The sequence below is a fragment of the Hemiscyllium ocellatum genome (genome assembly GCF_020745735.1).
Source record: "Hemiscyllium ocellatum isolate sHemOce1 chromosome 27 unlocalized genomic scaffold, sHemOce1.pat.X.cur. SUPER_27_unloc_37, whole genome shotgun sequence".
Lineage (NCBI taxonomy): Eukaryota > Metazoa > Chordata > Chondrichthyes > Orectolobiformes > Hemiscylliidae > Hemiscyllium > Hemiscyllium ocellatum.
In genome coordinates this window covers 92088-115308 of record NW_026867506.1, presented here as the reverse complement: position 1 = coordinate 115308, position 23221 = coordinate 92088, and the positions used below count along the sequence as shown (strand labels likewise).

Sequence of the window (23221 nt, the reverse complement as noted above, 5' to 3'; positions counted from 1 at the left end):
AACTGTAATGATCTCCTTAGGAGACAGATATGAGCTGCAACCAATATGGTTCTCTTTGTTGTCCAGTCCTATTTGGGAGCCGAAACACTATGTCATGTTCTTTGCAGCCTGCGACATAGTACTGATGCGGATGAGCACCTCGCCAAGTCCTTCCCCATACCTCCACTTCTCGGCTTCAAACAACCGCCAAACCTTAAACAGATCATTGTTCGCAACAACCTGCTTGGCCTTCAGGGCAACATGATACAACCCTGTCATGGCAGACGATGCAAGACGTGTTAGAGTGACGATACGATTGCCCCCATTACACGTGGGGACACCACCCACCATGAGTATGGCATGTACTCACGTGACTCAGCCAGCATTGTTTATCTCATACACTGCAGGCAATGATGCCCTGAGGCATGGTATCTTGGCGAGACCGAGTGGAGGCTACAGTAACGGATGAATGGACACTGCACAATCATCAGCCAGGAATGTTCCCTCCCAGTCGGGGAACACTACAGCAGTCCGGGACATTCAGCCTCGGACCTTAGGGTGACCATCCTCCAAGGCAGACTTCAGGACAGGCAACAATGGAAAGTGGCTAGGCAGAGGCTGATAGCCAAGTTTGGTACCTATGGGGATGGCCTCAACTAGGACTTTGGGTTCATGTCACACTACAGGTGACCCCACGACACTAAACACTCTCCCACACATACTCGCACACAAGCACGCATTCACACAAACACATGCTCCTCCACACCAACACACTCATGCAGACTCTCTCTCATACACATCCACTCTCTCAAATGCTCACATACACACATCCTCTCACAGCCTTATACCACATTACACTCACACACAGACACAGACACAATCACTTGGTTTCGCCTGTACACACACACATAAGTTTGTGGGTTGAATTTGTACTTGCAGAATTACATTTTATTTTGCTCAAAAACGCTGTAGCTCCCACTTTAGAAATAGAATTAGTCTGATGTAACATTGGGACACAGACAGACTTTAACTTAACACCTTCAATGCATTATCTGATTGAAATGACACCTATTGTGAAAACCTATCTTGAGAACATAACTTTTAAAAAGTTTTGGGATTTACATATGAAGGAATCAAAACTAACATGGTCATTCTAAAAGATGATAGAAGTAAGCTACATTTGTTTAATATTACATCCCATGACTCTGCAATCCTGTTGCTAAAGAGTCTGTGTGTTATGATTCTGCTCCACAACCATCCTATGAAGAAGCAGCGCTTCGAAAGCTAGTGATTCCAAATAAATTGGAAATAAGTAAATAAACGGTTGGACTATAACTTGGCGTTGTGTGATTTTTAACTGTGAAACTCTGTCAGTAATAACCAGCATCTCCATACTGCGCATGCTACTCGGTGTCAGCAACCACTTCGCGTGTTGCTCATGCGGCACGGGGAAACGCCCCACGATCTTGTTTTGGTGAACCAATGGGACGCTCCGGAGGACCGGATGGGGACTGGTCCTCCTGCCAATCACAGAAAACCCATAGACTGGATGCGGAAGTTGGATCATGTGTTTCTGGGGTTGGTGCTGCCTTTCTCTCTCTCTCTGAATTAAGATTGAGCTTCAGCCCAGACTGCAGCTTTCTTCCTCTGCTCAACATCTGTGAGTATTGTGCTCTCTTTTCTCACCCCACTTTTCATTCCGGAGTTCAGCTGTTGACTTGCAGAAACTGAAGCGAAATGGAGTGAATCCAGGGAGGGGACATATTCTGGGAAAGTTAGTTCAGTTCTGTGTCTCAATTGAAAAACACAGGGCAAATGCAGGAACCTTTAATCAGAAATGATGTGTAAATGTACAGATGTAGATGTCATTCTGCACCAGTCACTGCCAGTTGTCAGACAGATGTAGCAAGCAATCAGCAAGGCAAGTGGTGGATTAGCAAGTGGAATTGAGCTGAGAGGTGGGGACGCCTTCCTGCAGTTAGGGCGTCATTGAATACGTCCAAGACTGAGTTCATCTGATTTTTGAACAACAAAGTGGATGGTTACGGGGGAAGGCAACAAAAGTGGTTTTAAGACCAGTATAGATTGGTTACAGAAACAGACCCTTCAGTCCAACTAAAGAAATGCTGATCAATTATCCTAATCTAGTCCTATTCGCCAGCACTTGGTCTATACCCCTTTAAACCCTTCCTATTTATAGACCAATCCAGATGCCTTTTACATGCTGTAATTATACCAGCCTCCACCACTTCCTCTGGCTGGTCATTCCATACACGCACCACTCTCTTGTGAAAAAGCCCCCCTTAGCTCCCTATTATGTCTTTCCCCTCTCACCCTAAACTTTTAGTTCTGGACTCCCCACCTCACAGAGAAGACTTTGTCTATTTGCCCTCTCCATGCCCCTCTGTAAGGTCACCCCTCAGCCTCTGACACTCCAAGGAAAACAGCCCCAGCCTATTTAGCCTCACCCAAGAGCTCAAATCTTTCAAACCTGGTAACGTTCTGGTGAATCTTTTCTGAACCCTTTCAAGTTTCACAACATCCTTCTGACGGTAAGAAGACCAGAGTTGCACGCAATATTTCAAATGTGGCCTCACCAATGTCCTTTACAGATGCAACATCACCTCCCAACACTTTTACTCAATGCTCTAACCAAGAAAGGACAGCATACCAAATACTGCCTTCACTATCCTATGTATCTGTGGCTTTACCTTTAAGGAACTATGAACTGCAGTCCAAGGTCTCTTTGTTCAGCAACCCTCCCCAGGACCTTACCATAAAGTGTATAAGTCCTGCACTGAAATATTTCCAGCTTATCCACCTCGGTGTAGGTATCTTCATATCCACTTATGTTGGTACAGGCTCAACAGGCTGAACAGCCTGTTCCTGCTCCCAATTCTTTCTGTGTCCAGGAAAGCAAAAGACCGTAAAACAGAGGAAAATAAATTAGATGTCTCAGCCGATCGGGGCTGCTCTGCCATTAAATCATGGCTGGTAAGTTTCTCAATCCCATTCTCCCACTTTCTCCCCGTAACCCTCAATATCCCCCTTGATACTCAAGAACCTATCTACCTCCATCTTAAATATACTCAGTGACGAGCGTCCACAGCTTTCTGTAGCAGTGACTTCCACATGTTCACCACTCTCTGGCTGAAATGATTTCTCTGTATCTTTGTTCTAAAAGGTCTTCCTTTTATTCTAATGCTGTGCCCTCAGGTGCTAGTCTCTCCTACCAATGGAAACATCTTGTGTAGTGGCACAGTGTGGCGGCACGGTGGCACAGTGGTTAGCACTGCTGCCTCACAGCGCCAGGGACCTGGGTTCGATTCCCACCTCAGGCGACTGACTGTGTGGAGTTTGCACGTTCTCCCCGTGTCTGCGTGGGTTTCCTCCGGGTGCTCCGGTTTCCTCCCACAGTCCAAAGATGTGCGGGTCAGGTGAATTGGCCATGCTAAATTGCCCTTAGTGTTAGGTAAGGGGTATATGTAGGGGTATGGGTGGGTTGCGCTTCGGCGGGTCGGTGTGGACTTGTTGGGCCGAAGGGCCTGTTTCCACACTGTAAGTAATCTAATCTAATCTAATCTTCCCCATGTGCACTCTGTCTTGGCCGTTCAGTATTCTGTCTGTTTCAACTAGATTCCACCCACCTCCCCCAAGTGTGGGCCTGTTGATCAGCATGGACCAGACCCTTCAGGATGAGGTACAGCAGGAATTACGTTCAGCAAAGTCAGAATGGATGGAGATTTTTCAGCTTTTCGGGGGTGAGAGAGGAAAGAAAATTCAATATAAATTAGCATTGATAAGATGGGCTGATGGGCCAAGGAGTGGCAGAATGAGTTTAATTTCAATAAATACGAGGTGCTGCATTTTATAAGGCAACTCAGGGCATGACTTACACAGTTAATGGGGAGTGTTGCTAAACAAAGAGACCTTGCAGGTTCTAGTTCCTTGAAAGTGGAATTGCAGGGAGACATGATAGTGAAGAAGGCATTTGGTACATTTTCCTTTACTGGTCAGAGCACTGAGTACAGGAGGTGGGAGGTCATTGTCATGGCCACTTTTGGAATAGTGTGCACAATTCTGGGCCCCCTCCTATGGAACAATGTTGTGAAACTTGAAAGAGTTCAGACAAAATTTACAAGGATGTTGGCAGAGTTGGAGGGTTAGAGCTATAGGGAGATGCTGAATACACCAGGGATAATTTCCCTGCAGCATCAGAGGCTGAGGGGTGACCTTACAGAATTTTATAAGGGGTATGGATAGGGTGAATAGCCAAAATCTTTTCCCCATGGCAGGGGAATCCAAAACTGAAAGGCATAAGTTTCACGTGAGGGAAGAGAAATTTAAAACGGACCCGAGGGGCAACTTTTTCACACAGAGGGTAATGCATGTTTGGAATGAGCTGCCAGAGAAAGTGATGGAGGCTGCTACAATTACAACATTTAAAAGGCATCTGGATGGGTATGTGAATGAGAAGGCTTTAGAGGGATACAGGCCAAATGTTGGCAAATGGGACTAGATTATTTTAGGATATCTGGCCGGCATGGATGAATTGGACTGAGGGCTCAGTTTCTGTGCTGTATGACTCTAATCATCTTCCGTGAAAGCAGAAGTGTGATTGTGAAGACTGAACTTTGAGAGCAGCTTTCAAAGATGTTTTGCCTTTACTGGACTCGGAAGTTACAATGAAATCATTGCACTGTGGGAATGAAGTGGTTTAAGGTTTACCAACAGTAAGCTGAGCGGGGAGCCTAGTGAAGGGTTAGGTGGATTTTTGAGTTAAACTGCTCATTTCATTCAGCCTTCAACATTGAAAATAAAATGCTGTGCATCAGAAGGAGCAGTGAGTCAGTAACTGGTATCGTTAGAAGCCTCACGGGTTTCAGTACTGCAAGAATTACATTGTTTCATCAGCATTGTATTGCTCTTTGGAGGGTCAGTGTGGACTTGTTGGGCCAAAGGGCCTGTTTCCACATTGTAAGTAGTCTAATCTAATCATTACTGGCAGCAGTGAGAGGTGTGGGCTATATTCACTATAGTGACTCCATGAAATTCTCTGCCTATGGAACTGGTAGAGACAGCTTCACTAAGAATATTCAAGACACAGGTGAGTAGGTATTTGCATGGTGGGGATTTAAAGATAGTTGGGATAATGCAGGTAGGAGGAGCTGAGATGATGGATAGATCAGCCGTGATCTTAATGAATGACAGAGCAGGCTCGACAGGCTAAATGGCCTACTCCTGTTTCTATTACTATGAAACTATAACCCTGCATTTCCCATGGCTAACCCAGCCAACCTGCACATCCCTGGGCAATTTAGCATGGCCAATCCAAATCAAGGCAGGTGAACAATGTTGTGATGTGAAAATGAACATCAGAGAACGGTAGAAAGGGACAAGGAGAGTAAATGTACCAGCAATCAAAGCTGGATTCTAAAGGTCACAAAAATTGAAACTGAAGACTGTGTCTGAAGGTGTGCTGCATCATAACAAAAGTGAATGAATAGACTGCACACATCGAACAGAATAATTATGATCTAAGACTCCTTACAGAGACATGGCTTCAGGGTGCCAAGGATTGGATCCTGAATATTGAAGGGGTACGTGGCAATCTAGTCAAATGAGAAGCTAGGTAAAGGTAGAGGCACTGCCAATCAAAGCACTGATAACACGGTAGTCTGGTGTCAGCTCGGATTTCAGGTCCTGATTTCTGTCGTCTGTTGATCTCCCTGTTTCCACAGAGTAAAATGTCGGTCTGTTCTCAGCTCTGCAGGGTTTCTGCTGAAACCTTTTACACCTTCCGGAACAATAAAACATTCAGTCAATCAAGGCCCAACCCACAATCTCCCAGCCTGTCAACCATCCAGACAGAAAATCATCATAGCAGGGAATAAAACAAGAAAAATGAAACAAAATTGAGAATAAATAGGTGCTTGTACTTAATGTTTGTTCGTTAGGACGTAAACCAGAAATTGGTGTCTCCCAGGGTTATTATAGTGCCCTAATTGAGGAATTCTCGCTCCCTTACATCTATGCCAGGTGCTGGCAGGTGGGACTAGCTTGTGTTGGGATATCTGGTCGGCATGGACAGGTTGGACCGAAGGGTCTGTTTCCATGCTGTACATCTCTATGACTCTAAGTATTACCATTCAGGCATGATTGAAAAAAATATTTGCATCAACAGAAATAAAGCACGTGTTATCAAATAGACATGGAAACATACAGCATGGAAATAGACTTTGCGATCCAACACATCCTTGCAGACAAGATATCCTATGTAAACCTAGGTCCATTTGCCAGCATTTGGCTGTTATCCCTCCAAAGCCTTCCCATTCACTTACCCATCTAGATGCCTTTTAAATGTAATTGTACTGACCACTTCCTCTGGCAGCTCAGTGCATAAACGCACCACCCTCTGTGTGAAAACATTGACCCTTGGGTCACTTTTAAATCTTTCCCCTCCCACCCTAAACCCTCTGGTTTTGGAGACCCCCACCCTGGGGAAATGTGCTTCCCTATTTATTCCATTCATGCCCCACATGATTTTATAAACCTTGACAAGGTTATCCCTCTGCCTCTGATGCTCCAGGGAAACAGCCCCATATTATTCAGCCTCTCTTTATACCACAAACCCTCCAACCTTGGCGACATCCTTATCAATCTGTCCTGCATCCTTTCGAGTTTCACAACATCCTTCCTACCCAATAACAGGGAGACCAAAATCGAATGCAATATTCCAAAAGTGGCCTAACCAATGTCCTGTACATCTGCATCATGACCTCCCAATTCCTATATCGAATGCATTCAATGGACTAAATAGCCTTTCTATGCACTGTAGGGGTTTTATGATTTTATTGTGACCCAGTCAATTTTAGTCATTATCTCTGGTGCATGGCGTGTCAGGGTGGGATCACTGGTAACAGAATTGCATGCAATACTACAAAAGTGGCCTAACCGATGTCCTGTGAAGTGTACCAAACACCACCTTCACTGTCCTGTCTACCTGTGACTCCACTGTCAAGAACTAAAAGCCTGCCATAGTCATACAGTATGGAAACAGACCTTCAGTCCAACCAATCCATGCCAACCATAATCCCACATTAAACCAGTCTCTCCTGCCTGCTCTTCGACTGTATCCCTCAAAACCTTTCTTATTCATATACTGAAATAAATGTCTTTAAATTCTACCGGCATCCACCACTGCCTCAGGAAGTTCATTCCACACATGAACCACCCTCTGTGTAAAATTAGTGTTTGAATATCAAGGATGGAACGGTTCAGAAAAGCTTCACAAGGACGTTTCCGGGGTTGGAGGGTTTGAGCTACAGGAAGGGGCTGAATAGATTGGGCTGTTTTCCCTGGGGTGTTAGAGGCTGAGGGGTGATCTTCCTGTAAATTCATGAGGGGCATGGATAGGGTAAATAGACAAGGTCTCTTTCCTGGGATCGGGGAGTCCAGAAGTAGAGGGCAGAGGTTGAGAATGAGAGGGGAATGATGTAAAGTTCCATGCAGAGGGTAGTGCGTGTATTGATTGAGCTGTCAGAGGAAGTTATGGAGGCTGGTACAATGATAACATTTACAATGCCTCTGGATGGGTGTTTGAATAGGAAAGGTCGAGAGAGAGAGAGATGGGCTGGTAAATGCAGCTAGATTAATTCTGGATATCTGGTCAGCATGGGCAAGTTGGACCGAAGGGTCTGTTTCCAAGCTGTACATCTCCATGACATTGAGGTTGAATAAGTCCTGATCTGATTTGCAATTCCAAAATGCAGCACCTCGCATTTATCTGAATTAAACTCCATCTGCCACTCCTCAGCCCAAGATCCTATTTTAATCAGAGGCAACCTTCCTCGCTGTCCACTGAATCTCCAATTTTGGTGTCATCTGCAAACTTATTAACTATACCTACTATGTTCACATCCAAATCATTTTTATAAATGACAAAAAGTAGTGGATTCAGCACCGATCCTTGTGGCACCACTGGTCACAGGCTCCAGTCTGAAAAGGAACTCTCCATCACCACCCTCTTTCTTTTACCTTCAAGCCAGTTCAGTATCCGGTTGACTAGTTCTCCCTGTATTTCATAAGATCTTACCTTGCTAACGAATCTTCCATGAGGAACTTTGTTTGATTGATTTGCTAAGCACAAAGCCATGCTGACTATCCCTAATTAGTCCTTGCCTTTCCAAATACATGGAAATCCTGTTTCTCAGCATTCCCTCCAACAACTTGCCTATCACTGATGTCGGCTCGCTGGTCTATAGTTCCCTGGCTTCTCCTTACCACCATTCTTAAATAATGGCACCACGTTAGCCACTCTCCAGTCTTCCAACACCTCACCTGTGACTAAGGATGATACAAATATCTCAGCAAGGGGCCCAAGAGTCACTTGCCTAGCTTCTGGGGATTTATCTACTTTTATGTGTTTCAAGACATCCAGCTCTACCTCCTCTGTAATGTGGACATTTTTCAAGACGTCACCATCTATGTCCCCACATTCTATATCTTCCATGTCCTCCTTCACAGTAAACACTGATACTCATTTAGTATTTTCCTCATCTACTCCGGCTCCACACATAGGCTGCCCTTGTTGATCTTTCAGGGGCTGTATTCTCTCCCAATTACCCTTTTGTCCTTAATTTATAAAAACCCTTCTAATTCTCCTTAACCCTATTTGCCAAAGCTATCTCATGTCCCCTTTTTGCCCTCCTGATTTCCCTCTTAAGCATACCCCTACCGCCTTTATACTCTAAGGATTCATTCGATTTGTCCTGTCCATACTTGTCATATGCTTCCTTCTTGTTGTTAGCCAACTCCTCAATTTCTCTAGTCATCCAGCATTCCCTACACCTACCAGCCTTTTCTTTCACCCTAACAGGAACATACTGTCTCTGGACTCTTATTATCTCATATTTGAAGGCTTCCCATTTTCCAGCCTTCCCTTCACCTGTGAATATCTGCCTTCCAATCAACTTTTGAAAGTTTTTGCCCAATACCATCAAAATTAGCCTCCCTCCAATTTACAACTTCAACTTTTAGATCCAGTCTGTCCCTTTCCCAAAGTGGTCCAGCACTGACACCTCAGTCACCTGCCCTGCCTTAGGTCAGGTTTTGCACCTCCTCTAGTAGGAACATCCACATACTGCCTCAGAAAATTGTCTTGTCCATGCTTAACAAATTCCTCTTGATCTAAACCCTGAACGCTGGCAGTCCTAGTCAATGTTTGGAAAGTTAAAATCCCTGACCATAACCATCCTATTATTCTTACAGATAACTGAAATCTCCTTACAACTTTGTTTCTCAATTTCCTGCTGATTATTAGAGGTTTATATTACAATCCCATAAGGTGATCATCCCTTTCTTATTTCTCAGTTCCACCCAAATAACTCCCCTGGATGTATTCCCAGGAATATCCTCCCTCAATACTATTCCTTATCAAAACACCACTCCCCACCTCTCTTGCCACCCCCCTCCACCCCCGTATCTTTCCTGTGGCATATGTATCCTGGAACATTGAGCTGTCCATCCCTGAGCCACATTTCTGTAGTTGCTATGATGTCCCAGTCCCATGTTTCTGACCATAAACCCTGATTTCACCTGCCTTCCCTATTAGGTCTCTTGCTTTGACATAAATACAGTATAACTTCAGTCCTACGTTGTTCTCTGCATTATTCCTTCCTGCCCTGACTGTTTGATTCACTCCCTTTCCCAACTGTACGATTCTCGGGTTAGTCTCTTTCCTCACTGTTTTCCTGGGACCCATCCCCCATCTTATTTGCAGCAGCAACTTCACTGGCTTTCTTTCTGCAAGCAGTCTTGACATTTTATTTTCATATCTTGATCCAGCACCTTTGTCGGCAGCTTGTTCTAGGTCATTCTCCCCTGAATGAAGTTTTCCTCCATACACACTTAAGGCTATCTGGCTGCATGAGGGTTTTCAGGTTTCTGTGACCTGGATAATGTGATCAGCAGGCACCTGGAAATCTACAGGAATTGCCATCAATGTATCTTTATTTAACTGTACTGACCGTGATCACTTATTTTGTGAGTTTATTTTTGCAGGACACTAGTGTGGCAGGAAGAATACTAAGACACCCGAGTGAGGGAGATTCAGTGGGCTGACTGTGGAAAAAGTGCTTCAAACCATTTCCTCAGCTTGGGGGAATCAAAATCACACCCCTCACGGTGGGGACAGACTGTGTACCAGTTCTGTTTGTAATTTCAAACCCAGGTGACACAAGGAATACACTCCCCATGGGGAAACCGTGGAAATGTGGGGACTGTGGGAAAGGATTCCCTTCCCCCTCAGTGCTGGAAATTCACAGACGTGTTCACAGCGGGGAGAAGCCGTTCATCTGCTCAGTGTGTGGGAAGGGATTCACAAATTCTTCCAACCTGCGGGCGCACCAGTGGGTCCACACGGGAGAGAAGCCCTTCACCTGCTTGGTGTGCAGGAAGGGGTTCACGCATTCATCTGCACTGCTGACCCACCAGCGGGTCCACACTGGGGAGAGGCCGTTCGGTTGCTCAGAGTGCGGGAAGGCTTTCCGTCGTGTGAGCAACTTGAGGAAGCACGAGCGGGTCCACATGGGGGAAAGGCCATTCACCTGCCCCGAGTGTGGGAAGGGATTCATTGATTCTTCCAGCTTGCTGAACCACCAGCGGATCCACACAGGGGAAAGGCCATTCACCTGCTCTGTGTGCGGGAAAGGATTCAATCATATGAGCAATTTGCGGCAGCATAAGCGGGTCCACACTGGGGAGAGGCCATTCACCTGCCCCGAGTGTGGGAAGGGATTTACCAACTCTTCCCACCTGCTGACCCACCAGCGGATCCACACTGGGGAGAGGCCATTCACCTGCTCCAAGTGCAGGAAGGGCTTCACCTGCTCCTCTGACCTCCAGAGACATCAACGAGTTCACGTGCCATCACAGGGAAATTGAAGGAGTGACAGATAAGTACCATTTTTGACTAGACTATCAACCCCGTTCTGGGGTCTCCCAGGTTTGAATCCCACCGTGGTAGATGGTGCAATTGAAATCTGGAGTTCAGAATCAAATGATGAAACCATTTTCAGGGGAAGAAAAACCCCACCTTATTCACTCATGTCCTTTTTTAGAGAATGAAGCTATCTTTGCAGGAAAGGAATCACTCAGTTATTCCAGCTGCATCCTTTACCTGGTCTGGCCTACCCCTGACTCCAGACCCACAGCAGTGTGGTTGACTCTTGATTGCATCCCCCTCCTGTATATGAGCTGGAGAAACTAACTTGTATACAGGGTGTAGGCTGAAACTGCTGAGTGAGGCAATACTTCCTCCAGATGAAGGCTGTACCAAGGATCCAGTTCCAAAGGGATAATTTGGTGCTGACCAATAGTAAAGAAAGTGGGGGATGGGGAGTGTGTGCACTTTGACCTTGAGCTTTTTATTTAAAAAACGCTACTTTTCGTGCACTTTTTTTTCTGGGAAAAATTGAAACTGTAATGAAGCAGGGTTGTAATAAACGTTACCGGAATTCACCGTCTGACTCAGACTCTCATTGAAAGCTGTGAGATCCAACACGTTTTTGCTTTAAAGCTGCTAATTTCTGTCACCCTCCAGCACGAAGTTTCCAATGTCCTGGATCAGAAGTGAATGAGTGGCAGAATTGTGAGAAATTGTAAATTTTTCAGGAGTGCGGGTTTATTGTTTCATCAGCATTGTAAGGTTTACTGGCAGCAGTGGGAGGTGTGGGCTCGAAACAAAGATTAAAAGTCTCACAACACCAGGTTATAGTCCAACGGGTTTATTTGGAAGTATTAGCTTTTGGAGCACCGCTCCTTCATCGGGTAGCTGTGGAGCAGGATCATAAGACACAGAATTAAAATTAAAACTGAAGTTTTTCATCTCATCATCTCATTTCATCAGCATTGTAAAGGTTACTGCCTGCAGGAGAAAGTGTGGGCTGTGTTCATGAGAAACAAAGGCAAAAATCAGACAAAGGTATTGGAATATAATCTGATATTATTTGGAAGGACTAGCTTTCGGAGTGCTGTTCCTTCATCAGGTAGTTGTGGAGCAGGATCATGACATAGGATTTGAACTAAAAAATTACAGTGTCATACAACTGAATTGAACAAATCTAGATTGTTATCAAGTCTTTCATCCTTTAGAATGGGTTGCAGGTTTCAGTTCATTAATATGTAAATCCCAGAACTACTTATAAGGAACGTTCTCAATGTAATTTGAAAGTGATATTTCAGCTCAGAGAATGTATTAAAGGTGTGAGGTTAGAGCCTGCCTGTCTCCTAATGTTGAGTCAGACTGGTTCTACTTCCAAAGTTGGAATGTATAAAATATTAATGGATTGACTGCCTGCAGATTGTGTGCTTTGAGCAAAATTGAATGTGTCTGCTATCTCTCACCTCCCTACACACAACATGGGTGCTGGGGAAAAAATAAGCACTATCGCAGTAGCGTTAGTGAGGGGATTTAAAAAAAAGTTTAACCAAGAGATTTAGCCACCTCAGTTTTAAAAAAACCCAGGAGATTGGAATCTCCTCCGTTGAGGACTGACTCTCAGCTGGCTGGCTACAGCCAGCGTACTGTGAGCAGGAGAAGAGGAGGAGAGGCATTCAAAGTTTGGGAGAAGATTTGTAGCTCGGGTGTTCGTTGTTGTGGTTCTGTTCGCCGAGCTGGGAATTTGTGTTGCAGATGTTTCATCTCCTGTCTAGGTGACATCCTCAATGCTTGGAAGCCTCCTGTGAAGCACTTCTGTGATGTCTCCTCCGGCATTTAAAGTGATTTGTATCTGTCCACTGCAGCGGACAGCTGGAACTGACAACTGGAAGCGGCAGATACAAATCACTATAAATGCCGGAGGAAAGATCACAGATGCACTTCACAGGAGGCTCCCAAGCACTGAGGATGTCACCTAGACAGGGGACGAAACGTCTGCAACACGAATTCCCAGCTTGGCGAACAGAACCACAACGAGGGGAGGCATTTTAACCTCAATTATTTTTTTCAAAGTTCTAGCTCAAAGGTAGAAGACAGGGAGTGGTGGTGGAGGGGTGCTTTTCAGACAGGAGGCCTGTGACCAGTGTGTGCTACGAGGATTGGTGCTGGGTCCATGACTTTTAATCATTTTATAAGTGGTTTGGCTGTGAACATAAGTAGAGTAAGTTTGCAGAGGACACCAAAATTGGAAGTATAGTGGACAGTGAAGAAGTTTACTTTTGATTAAAACAGGATCTTGATCAGATGGGCCAATGGGCAGATGGAGTTTAATTCAGATAAATGCGAGGTGCTGCATTTTTGAAAAACCAATCAGAGCAGGACTTATTGGTAAGGTCCTGGGGAGTTTTGCTGAACAAAGAGACCTTGGAGTACAGATTCATAATTCCTTCAGAGTTGCAGGTAGATAGGATAGTGAAGATGATGTTTGGTATGATTTCCTTGATTCCTTTCCCAATGAATCAAGTGGCTCCATCAGAGGTTGATGTGATATTTGGTTTCAGATTTCTTTCCCCATGTCGTCTTACAACAAAATTCACGAAATAAGTGATCGCGGTCAGTACAGTCAAATAAATATAATGTGGGCAGCACGGTGGTTAGCACTGCTACCTCACAGTGCCAGAGACCCGGGTTCGATTCCCGCCTTAGGCGACTGTGCAAACTCCACACAGTCATTCTCCCCATGTCTGCGTGGGTTTCCTCCAGGTGTTCTGGTTTCCTCCCACAGTCCAAAAATGTGCAGGTTAGGTGAACTGGCCATGCTAAATTGCCCGTAGTGTTGGGTGCAGGGGTAAGTGTGGGAGAATAGGTCTGGGTGGGTTGCGCTTTGGTGGGTCGGTGTGAATTTGTTGGGCCGAAGGGCCTGTTTCCACACTGTAAATAATCTAAAAAAAATATGACAACTCCTGTAGATTGCCGGATGCCTGCTGATCACATATTATCCAGGACACATCAGGCAGCCAGAGAGCCTTAAGCGTGTATTGAGGAAAACTTCATTGGTTACAATGACTTGGAAATGAAACTGAATAAGGATATGAAAATGAAACATCATAGAGTCATACAGATGTACAGCATGGAAACAGACCCTTCGGTCCAACCCGACCAGATATCCCAACCCAATCTAGTCCCACCTGCCAGCACCCGGCCCATATCCCTCCAAACCCTTCCTATTCATATACCCATCCAGATGCCTTTTAAATGTTGCAATTGTACCAGCCTCCACCACATCCTCTGGCAGATCATTCCATACACAAACTAGAGTGAAAAAGTTGCCTCTTAGGTTTCTTTTACATCTTTCCCCTCTCACCCTAAACCTTTGCCCTCTGGTTCTGGACTCCCCCACCCCAGGGAAAAGACTTTGTCTGTTCATCCTATCCATGCCACTTATGCTTTTATAAACCTCTATATGGTCACCCCTCAGCCTCCAACGTCCACAGAAAACAGCACCAGCTTATTCAACCTCTCCCTATAGCTCAAATCCTCCAACCCTGGCAACATCCTTGTAAATCTTTTCTGAAGCCTTTCAAGTTTCATGACATCTTTCCGATAGGAAGGAGACCAGAACTCTTATTTCCTAAACGCTGAAAACTCCATCCCACACATTCTCCCTCCATTCTAACTTTGCTGAACCTAATCCGTGCTGTATCCTGAAGGGTCTGGTTTACGCTGATTTACAGCCCATGCTTGGGGGATCTAATTGAAACATACAGAATACTGATTGCCCTGGACAGGGTGGATGTTGGGAAGATGTTTCCATTGGTAGGAGAGACTAGGTCCCAAGGGGACAGCCTTAGAGTAAAGGGAAGACCTTTTAGAATGCAGAGAAAGGAGAAACCTTTGTAGCCAGAGAGTGTGAAACCTATGGAATTCATTGCCACAGAGGCTGTGTTGGGCAAGTCACTGAGTATATTCAAGACAGAGATAAATAGGTTCTTGTGTATCAAGGAGATTGAGGGTTGCAGGGAGAAAGCAAGAGAATGGGCTTGAGAAACTTGTCAGCCATAATTGAATGGTGGAGCAGACCTGATTTTCTGAATGACCTAATTTCTTCTCCTCGGTCTTATGGTCTCTTGCTGTCCTGGACATAGTGAGAGAGAACTGGGAGCAGGAGTAGGCCATTTGGTCTTTCAAGCCTGTATCAACAGTGAAGAGATCTGCACCAACATTGAACTGGATATGAATATACCTACATCTTGGTGGATAGTGTGGGACCTTTTTCACTGGAGCATAGGAGGTTGAGAGGTGATCTTATCAAGCTTTATAAAATCATGAGGGGAATAGATGAGGTGAATGATGGGTGTCCTTTCCTTGGAGTGGGGTTTCAAGGTTAGGGAGCAAATTTTGAAGGTGAGTGGAGAAAGATTTTAAAAAGACAGGAGGGACACCTTTTGTTTTCCCATAGAGAATTGTTCGTATGTGGAATGAATGTCCAGAGAAAGTGGGGATGCAGGTACAGTTTAAAAGACATTTGGATAAGGACATGAATGGAAAGGTTTCGACATGTTATGGACTAGGCCAGACCCCTCAAAACATTCTTAAGCAGGCAGCACAGACCGTAGCTTTGCTATTTGTTTCAGTAAGTGCACAATGAAAATTACCCAAAGTTAGCTAGGTTGACTACCAGGATTTAAAGCAGATAAATGTATTCACAGGAATACAGAATGAAACACAAAGAACAGAATATAGAATAACCACAGAACTCAGTCTGTCTAAACTAGACTTAATTATGCTGTTCCAAATATACATAACAGTCCCAATAAACAAACCCCTTCAACATACAGTAAAACTGAAACAGAGGCTGACAGGTCAAAGTTAGAAGGACTGAAGGAGAGAGAGTTTAACAATTTTTCTCCACATAGTCCACTGCTGAACTCACTCAAACAAGGCCTCAGCTTTCACGACAGATCACTCGTCTTTCATTATGCAGGTCACTTCGAAAACTTAAAGCTTGGGCCTAAAGTCTCATCTGTTGATGTACAAACAAAAAAGCCAACCAATACCCTTTTCATTTCTGTACTGACCCATCCATTTTGGAGCCCAGGGCCATTTTACCACCACTCTGAAAAAAACCAAGGACACAGCATCCTTGAGAAGAAGGACCAGCTTTTAGAAAAAGGACCAACTTTGTGACAGAGGGATATGGGCCAAACACTGGCAGATGGCATTAGTTTAGTATGCAAACATAGCATAGAGTAGTTGGACTGAAGGTCTATTTCTGTGCTGTATCATTCTGTAATGGTCTTAAAACCATTTTCTTGCCTTCCCCTATAACCATCCACTTCTTTGTTGTTCAAAAGTCAGATGACCTCAGCCTTGAATATATTCAATAACACGACCCCCCACCCCCACAATTGCAGGAAGTCATCCCCATTTTTGAACTCAATTCCTCTTGCTAATATACCACTTGCCTTGCTGATTGCTTGTTGCACCTGTCTGACAACTGGCAGTGACCGGTGCAAAAGGACGCTGAGGCCCCTTTGTCCATCCACACATCATTCCTGATGAAGGACTCGTGCCCAAAACATTGACTCTCCTGCTCCTCGGATGCTGCCTGACCTGCTGTGTTTTCCAGCCATACTTGACTCTGATCTCCAGTCCTCACTTTCTCCACAGACCAATATATTATCATTTAAACCATGCACCTCCTTTCTACCTTTTTTTAAAGCAACAGGCTTTAACTTTACATTGTGATACTGCATTTGCTGTGCGTTTGCCAACGGAGACACAGACCTGGACCAACTTTTCCAGAGTCTGTCCCCTCCCTGGATTCACTCCCTTTCCCTTCAGTTTGTGTAAAGTCAGCAACTGAATCCCAGAACGAAAGAGAAATGAAAACGTGGATGAAAAGAGAGTGCGGTACCCACAGATATTGGGCAGAGTTGCAGTCTGGGGTGAAGCTCAATCTTCATTCAAAGAGAGAGAGGAACAACAGCAACTTCAGAAACTCACGGCCCAACTTCCGCATTCAGACAAAGAGGCGGTTCTGATTGGCAGGAGGACCAGGCCCCTTCCGGTCCTCCGGCTCTCACCATTGGTCCTTCAGAAGGAAATCAAGCGCCGTTTCCGCGGACAGCGACGAGCATGCTCAGTGTTTTTGTTGACACCGCAGCACATGCGCAGTGCTTTTGCTGACACTGCAGCACATGCGCAGTATGCTCTGTGGAGGTGCTGGCGTTACCGACTGATTTGAATAGGAGAAAAAAAGCTGCAGCCACAATTTTATTTTTCACTGCGGCTCGACAGTTTATTCCTTTTGAATTTCGTCCGGCTTTGTATGTCTTTTCCTCAGGATAGAGGAAGTCCAAAACTAGACGGCATATGTTTAGGGTGAGAGGGGAAAGGTTTAAAAGGGACCTCAGGGGTAACTTTCATGTAGAGTGTGGTGTGTGTATGGAATGAGCTGCCCAGAGGAAGTGGTGGAGGCTGGTACAATGACAGCATTTGAAAGGCATCAGGATGGGTATCTGAATAGGAAGGTGTGAGAGAGATATGGGTGAAATGCTGTCAAATAGGTCACGAGATTAATTTAGGATATCTGGAGGGCATGGGCGAGTTGGACTAAAGGATCTGTTTCTGTGCTGTATGACTCTATGCGTCTATTTCAATGCAAGTTTCAGAAACATGACTGCAGCTTTAAAAAAATTAATATATTTTAGCTGTTCTTAATTTTAAAGATCAGCCATTTCTTGCACACCCCTGTCTTCCAGGTAGAGTCATCACTATTGATTCTCTCCAATTCCTGAGAAAGAGATACAGCAATCAAAGAGGGCATGAGAAAGCATGGGGGAATGGTAGAAGGGGGAGAGAATGGACAGGGGAGCGGGGTAGAGAGAGAGAGAGAAAATTACAGGGGACAGAGGGTGGGGTGCAGAAAATGAGGGGAAGAGAGAGAAGAAGGCTGAGCACAGAGAATTGGTGAGTGCAGAGTGTGAGGAGAGAGAGTGGATGGGGACCAAAAGGTTGGGGGACTGACAGCACAAATCCCACCTTCCTCAGGACTGGTGTCAGTGTCTCATGAATTGGAACCCACTCCACCCACAGCAGACCTGAGGCAATCGTTTCTCAATAGATGCTTGGCTAATGCAGTAGAATCATATAATCCCGACAGGCCATTTGGCCCATAAAATTCAGACTGACCTTCCAAACAGTATCCCATCCAGACCCACCCGTTTTTCCTACAGTTCCCCATGGTTAACCGATCCTCAGTTGCACATATGTGGACACTTCAGCACAGCTGATCCACCCTGAACTGCAGATATTTAGACTGTGAGAAGAAACTGGAGCACCCAGAGCTAACTCACGCAGACAGAAGAGTGAGAACTTGTTAAAGTTCACACAGACAGCTGCTCAAGAGTGGGACCGAATCCAGGTCCCTGACATTGTCAGGCAGTCGTACGAACCACTGAGCCACCCAGAGCTTTGATGTTCTGCTTTGTCCTAGTAGTTTCTAACTTCTCATGTGCCCTCAGCAGAGGCTCTCTCCTCCTGACATTGTTGGACCACACCCACTGCAACCTCCCTTTCCCACTTCTCCAGCCCTGAGCACATCGGTTCCTGAATCCTGGCACCAAACAGACACCAATGCCATCTGTGCTCCTGCTGACAACTGCAGAGAACGGAGACCATCCCTGTCACTGTTCTGTCCCTTACCACCACCTCCCCCTCCCCAATGTTGTTTTTACTCCCACTGCCCAACCAGTTAACTCCTCCAACCTGCAGCCCTCTATCAGATCCCCTTTACCTGCCAGTCCTGCACTTACACCCACCTGACCCTATCCACTGATGCAAACAAAAGGCTCTCTCCAGAGGGGAATGACCGTCTCCCAGAGTAAAGTGCCTGGTTAACTTTCTCACTTTATCCTCAACATGTCTGCAGCCTGGCTTCCAGCTCCATCTCTCTGAACGAATGTCCTCTAGGATGTGTTTGCCCTGGATCACAGCATCCAGAGCCTCCCACCTTCTGCAAATTGTAAGACAAGCCCCACCCTGCCCTATCCAATGTGTGTTGTATAACTGATAGCCAAGTTCGGAACCCATGAGGATGGCCTCAACAGGGACCTTGGACTCATGTCACACTACAAGTGACCCCACTCATACAGGCTTGTACCCCATTACTCACACACGTTACCAAGCATGGTCGTATGCAAACACATGCTCTCTGCACATACACACACACTAACATGCACACCAATCAGTTTATGGGGTAAAATTGCAATTGCAGAATTTTATTGGCAGATACATTATATTTTGCTCAAAAAGCACACAATCTTCAGGCAGTCAATCCATGTGACATGTTATAAATCCCTACTTGTTGTGGTTCTGTTTGCCGAGCTGGGAATTTGTGTTGCAGACGTTTTGTCCCCTGTCTAGGTGACATCCTCAGTGCTTGGGAGCCTCCTGTGAAGCGCTACTGTGATGTTTCCTCCAGCATTTATACTGATTTGTATCTGCCGCTTCTGATTGTCTCTATAAATGCCGGAGGAAACATCACAGAAGCGCTTCACAGTAGGCTCCCGAGCACTGAGGATGTCACCTAGACAGGGGACGAAACATCTGCAACACAAATTCCCAGCTCGGCGAACAGAACCACAACAACGAGCACCCGAGCTACAAATCTTCTCACAAACTTTGAAATCCCTACTTTGGAAACAGAACCAGTCTGACTCAAGATTGGGTTGCAGACAGACTCTAACATGAGTGAATCAGATGGTTTTCTTTCCCCAGAAAATGATTTCATCGTGAGATTCCGAACTCCAGATTTCTGACTGAATTCCCGTTCCGCCATCTGCTGTGGCGGGATTCAAACGCAGGAGTCCCGAGGAGTCCCCAGAACTGGGTTGATAGTCCAGTCGATAATGGCACTCAGCCCTTGTTCCTTCAATCACCCTTTGCTGGCACATGAACTCACTGGTGCCTCCGTAGGTTAGAGGAGGGGGTGATGCCCTTCCCACACTGAGAGTAGGTGAGCATGCTGTGCCTGGTGTCGTCCCGCTAGTGTGTCTGCAGGCTGGAGGAATTGATGAATCCCTTCCTGTGCTTGGAGCAGGTGATTGGCCATTCCCCTGTTGTGGACTCGCTGGTGAACTTCTAAAATCTCAAACCATATAATCAAGAAAAAACCCACTCTATTCACTACTGCAGACTTACAGCAAGGTTACACGTTAAAAAGTGTGCACTAATCTGTTCCTGTGCTGTGAGCTCTCCTACACATTTTCCTCCAAGATCAGCTGTGAATTTTGCTGTTTTTAAATTTTTCCAAGATGTTCAGAGAGACATGATTTCAAACAGCAGAGGCAGTAACTATGCAGATTCACTGCTGTGTCCGTTAGTAATATACGTTTCTTTCTCTCTCTCTCTCTCTCTCTCTCTCTCCCTTACAGACCATGTGCTCACTGCCTTTGGCTGTCTTTCTCCATTTTGAAATTGCTGTTGTCTTGATTTTTTTACTCCAAAGTTCCAAAACAATGCATCAACATATAAAACATTAATAGCTGTTCCTGGAATTCAAGGAAATCACCTCCAAAACTGAAAATACCTCAAAAAAGGAGCAGCTCTTACAGCCACAAATTTTCCGGTCCTCCATCTCTATGACTCTATAACAAATGTTCAACGAACTGGTCTGCAATTTCCCACATATGGCCTCCCTCCCATTTTGAATACAGGTGTTACATTAGCATTTTTCCAAACCAATGGAACCATAAGATCATACGACACAGGAGCAGAAATTAGGCCATTCAGCCCATCGAGTCTGCTCCACCATTCAATCATGGCTGAGATGTTTCTCAACTCCATTCTCCAGCTTTCTTCCCGTAACCTTTGATCCCCTTGACAATCAAGAACATATATATATCAAGTCTTAAATAAACGCAATGAATCTTTCCCATGTTCAGAGATTTTTGGAATTTTGTAAGTAATGAATTCACTATCTCCACTGCCACTTCCTTCAGGACCCAGGATGTAGGCCATCAGCACCAGTCGACTTGTCTGTCCTCAATCCAAATAGCTTGCTGTGTACCTTTACCCTCTCAATGTTGATTGTTTAAGTTCTACTCTTTCTATAGCCCCAGACTTGCCAATTCTAATAGGAATAGTTCTGTTGTCTGCCAATATAAAAACTGAGATCATCTCTGCCACTTCAGTGTTCCCCCATGAACTCACAGTTCTCATCTTCCAAGGTACCACACTTAGCTCAGCGACTCTGTTCCCATTAACATACCAACAGAAGCTTTTGTTGTCCTTTTTGATATTTAGTGCGAGGTTTCTTTTGTAAGTTAACTTACCTATTTTTATTTATCGTTTTTACTATCCCTTTGTTCATGTTTGAAACTTTCCTAATGTTTGACCCTTCCAGAGGTCTAGAATAACATTTCACAACTGGCTGAAAAGTTTTTAAAAAACTACTTTGAAACTTTTTTAAATGACACCTTTCTGGCGGCTGGGGGCCGGCAAAACGATCGCCCCGCCCCCATTGTCTCCGATTGTTTGGTGGTCTCCCCAACCACGCCCCCTCAGCCCGCCATGACGTCACGGCGGGACCCCGCCCCTTGTTTGCTGGCGCATGTGCAGTGTAGGTCCCGCGGCCGGACAAAGCCGTGTTACTGAGTGTGGGAGAGGAATGGCGCCGGCGGCTGAAGGAACAAGAACAGAAACCGCTGGAAAAGCTGAGCAGGTCCGGCAGCTCGTGTTGAGAGAAATGTGAGGACGTGTTTCGGGTCCGGGGATCCTTCTTCAGAACAGGACCAGGTTTCAGAAACATCCCGGGGAGGTCGCCAGGCCCGAGCGCCAAGACCTGGCTCCTGCCCCCGGGGAGAGGAGACAGTGAGACAGGGTAGGATTGGGAACCGCGGGAGGAGGGAGACTGGGGAGTTTATAAACTCCTAGGGGGAGGCCGCAGGCCGCGAATAAAAGCCCCACAGGCCCAGTGTTTACTTCACCGGCGAGTTGCCTGGCAACCGGGCGCCATCTTTGTGAGGGCAAGGCGCATGTTGTCTTGGGGCGGGGAGCGCGGGCGGCCATCTTGGTGAGGGCACCATCAACTGTCATTTCTGGGAGAGAATTCCAACCTCGTGGCAGCCCCGGCCTTGGCCGAGCTTCATTCCCCACACAGTGTAGTGATGTGCAGGTTAGGGGGGCTCAGCCATGCTAAATTACTGATTAATGCCCAAGGATGGTCTGGTTAGTGTATGTTGGCCATGCTAATTTACCCGCAGTGTCCAGAGATGTGCAGGTTAGAGTGGATTGGCCGAGGTAAGTGTATCCATAGTGTTCGGGGTTCTGCAGGTTAGGGTGAAGGTCTGGACCCCCGAGATCGGTCAAAAGAATCACTAGGAGTACGATCTATTTAAAGCAAGGTTATCAGCTTAATGAAATAAGGCAGCCCGCACAGATTTGTCCAGCAACTCAGGTTAAAAGCTTCTATGTTACGTGGCAAAATTACACAATTACATTTGAAAATTACACATTATTTATTTTTGAGACAGCACAGCCTTAATGACAAGAAAAGACCAATAAAATGTAATAAGGTGACATGATTGACAGCAGGTTAGTCCAATGATATTTCCTGGGAAACATTGTTTTACGTGCAAAATCATCCCACGCTTGCTAGTTCAAGATTAGTTCGAATACCAAATTACTTATGATTCACATTATGCAAACTCCATTGTTCTCTTTTATTTCTAAATCCAACCAACTCAACAAAGCAGCAATTCAAGTTCAATGTCAAATCATAACCTGAAGCCATTTTGTTATATTATTTTAAAATATTATTTAAAATTGAAATGCCATTTTGTGGTTAATAAAAACCTACATACACCTGTTGCTCCTAACAACAGCCTACATTCAAATTTTAAATCCTGATCTCAATAAAGCAGCAGTTGTCTCATTACCCAAAAGGGTGAGACCACAAACGATATAAATACGGTTTTGATGGCTAATAACTCCTGAAAATCCTCCTACAAAACAAAAAGTCACTGAGAGCTGCATATCCCAAAGTGTGATATTACTGTTTTGTAGAGCTCTTGGATTCTTCCATTCTGTGCAAAACTCAGGGGAGACTATGTTCCTACAGTTACAGCACGAGGAGTACTTACTTGATTCAAAATAATAACCAGGTTTCATGTAGGTAAGGGAGGGACCTTGCAAATAAGAGGCATGCCTACCTTTGTGACTTCCTTGAGGCTGTTCAATACATGAGTCTTTTGGTAAGAGATGCGGTTGTTGTCCCAGAAAAGTACCACCCATCCCATA

At 45.3% G+C, this 23221-nt stretch overlaps 1 protein-coding gene across 1 annotated transcript in view; it reads left to right on the top strand.

Annotated features, from left to right (window-relative positions):
- LOC132808217 (zinc finger protein 271-like) overlaps positions 1-11429 on the top strand; it is a 44432-nt gene extending 33003 nt beyond the window's left edge. The window contains exon 6 of the mRNA XM_060822047.1: positions 10104-11429. Within this exon, the coding sequence (XP_060678030.1) occupies positions 10104-10923 (820 nt within the window). The 3' untranslated portion in view covers positions 10924-11429. The remainder of the gene's footprint in view (positions 1-10103) is intronic.
- The last annotated feature ends 11792 nt before the right edge of the window (positions 11430-23221 follow it).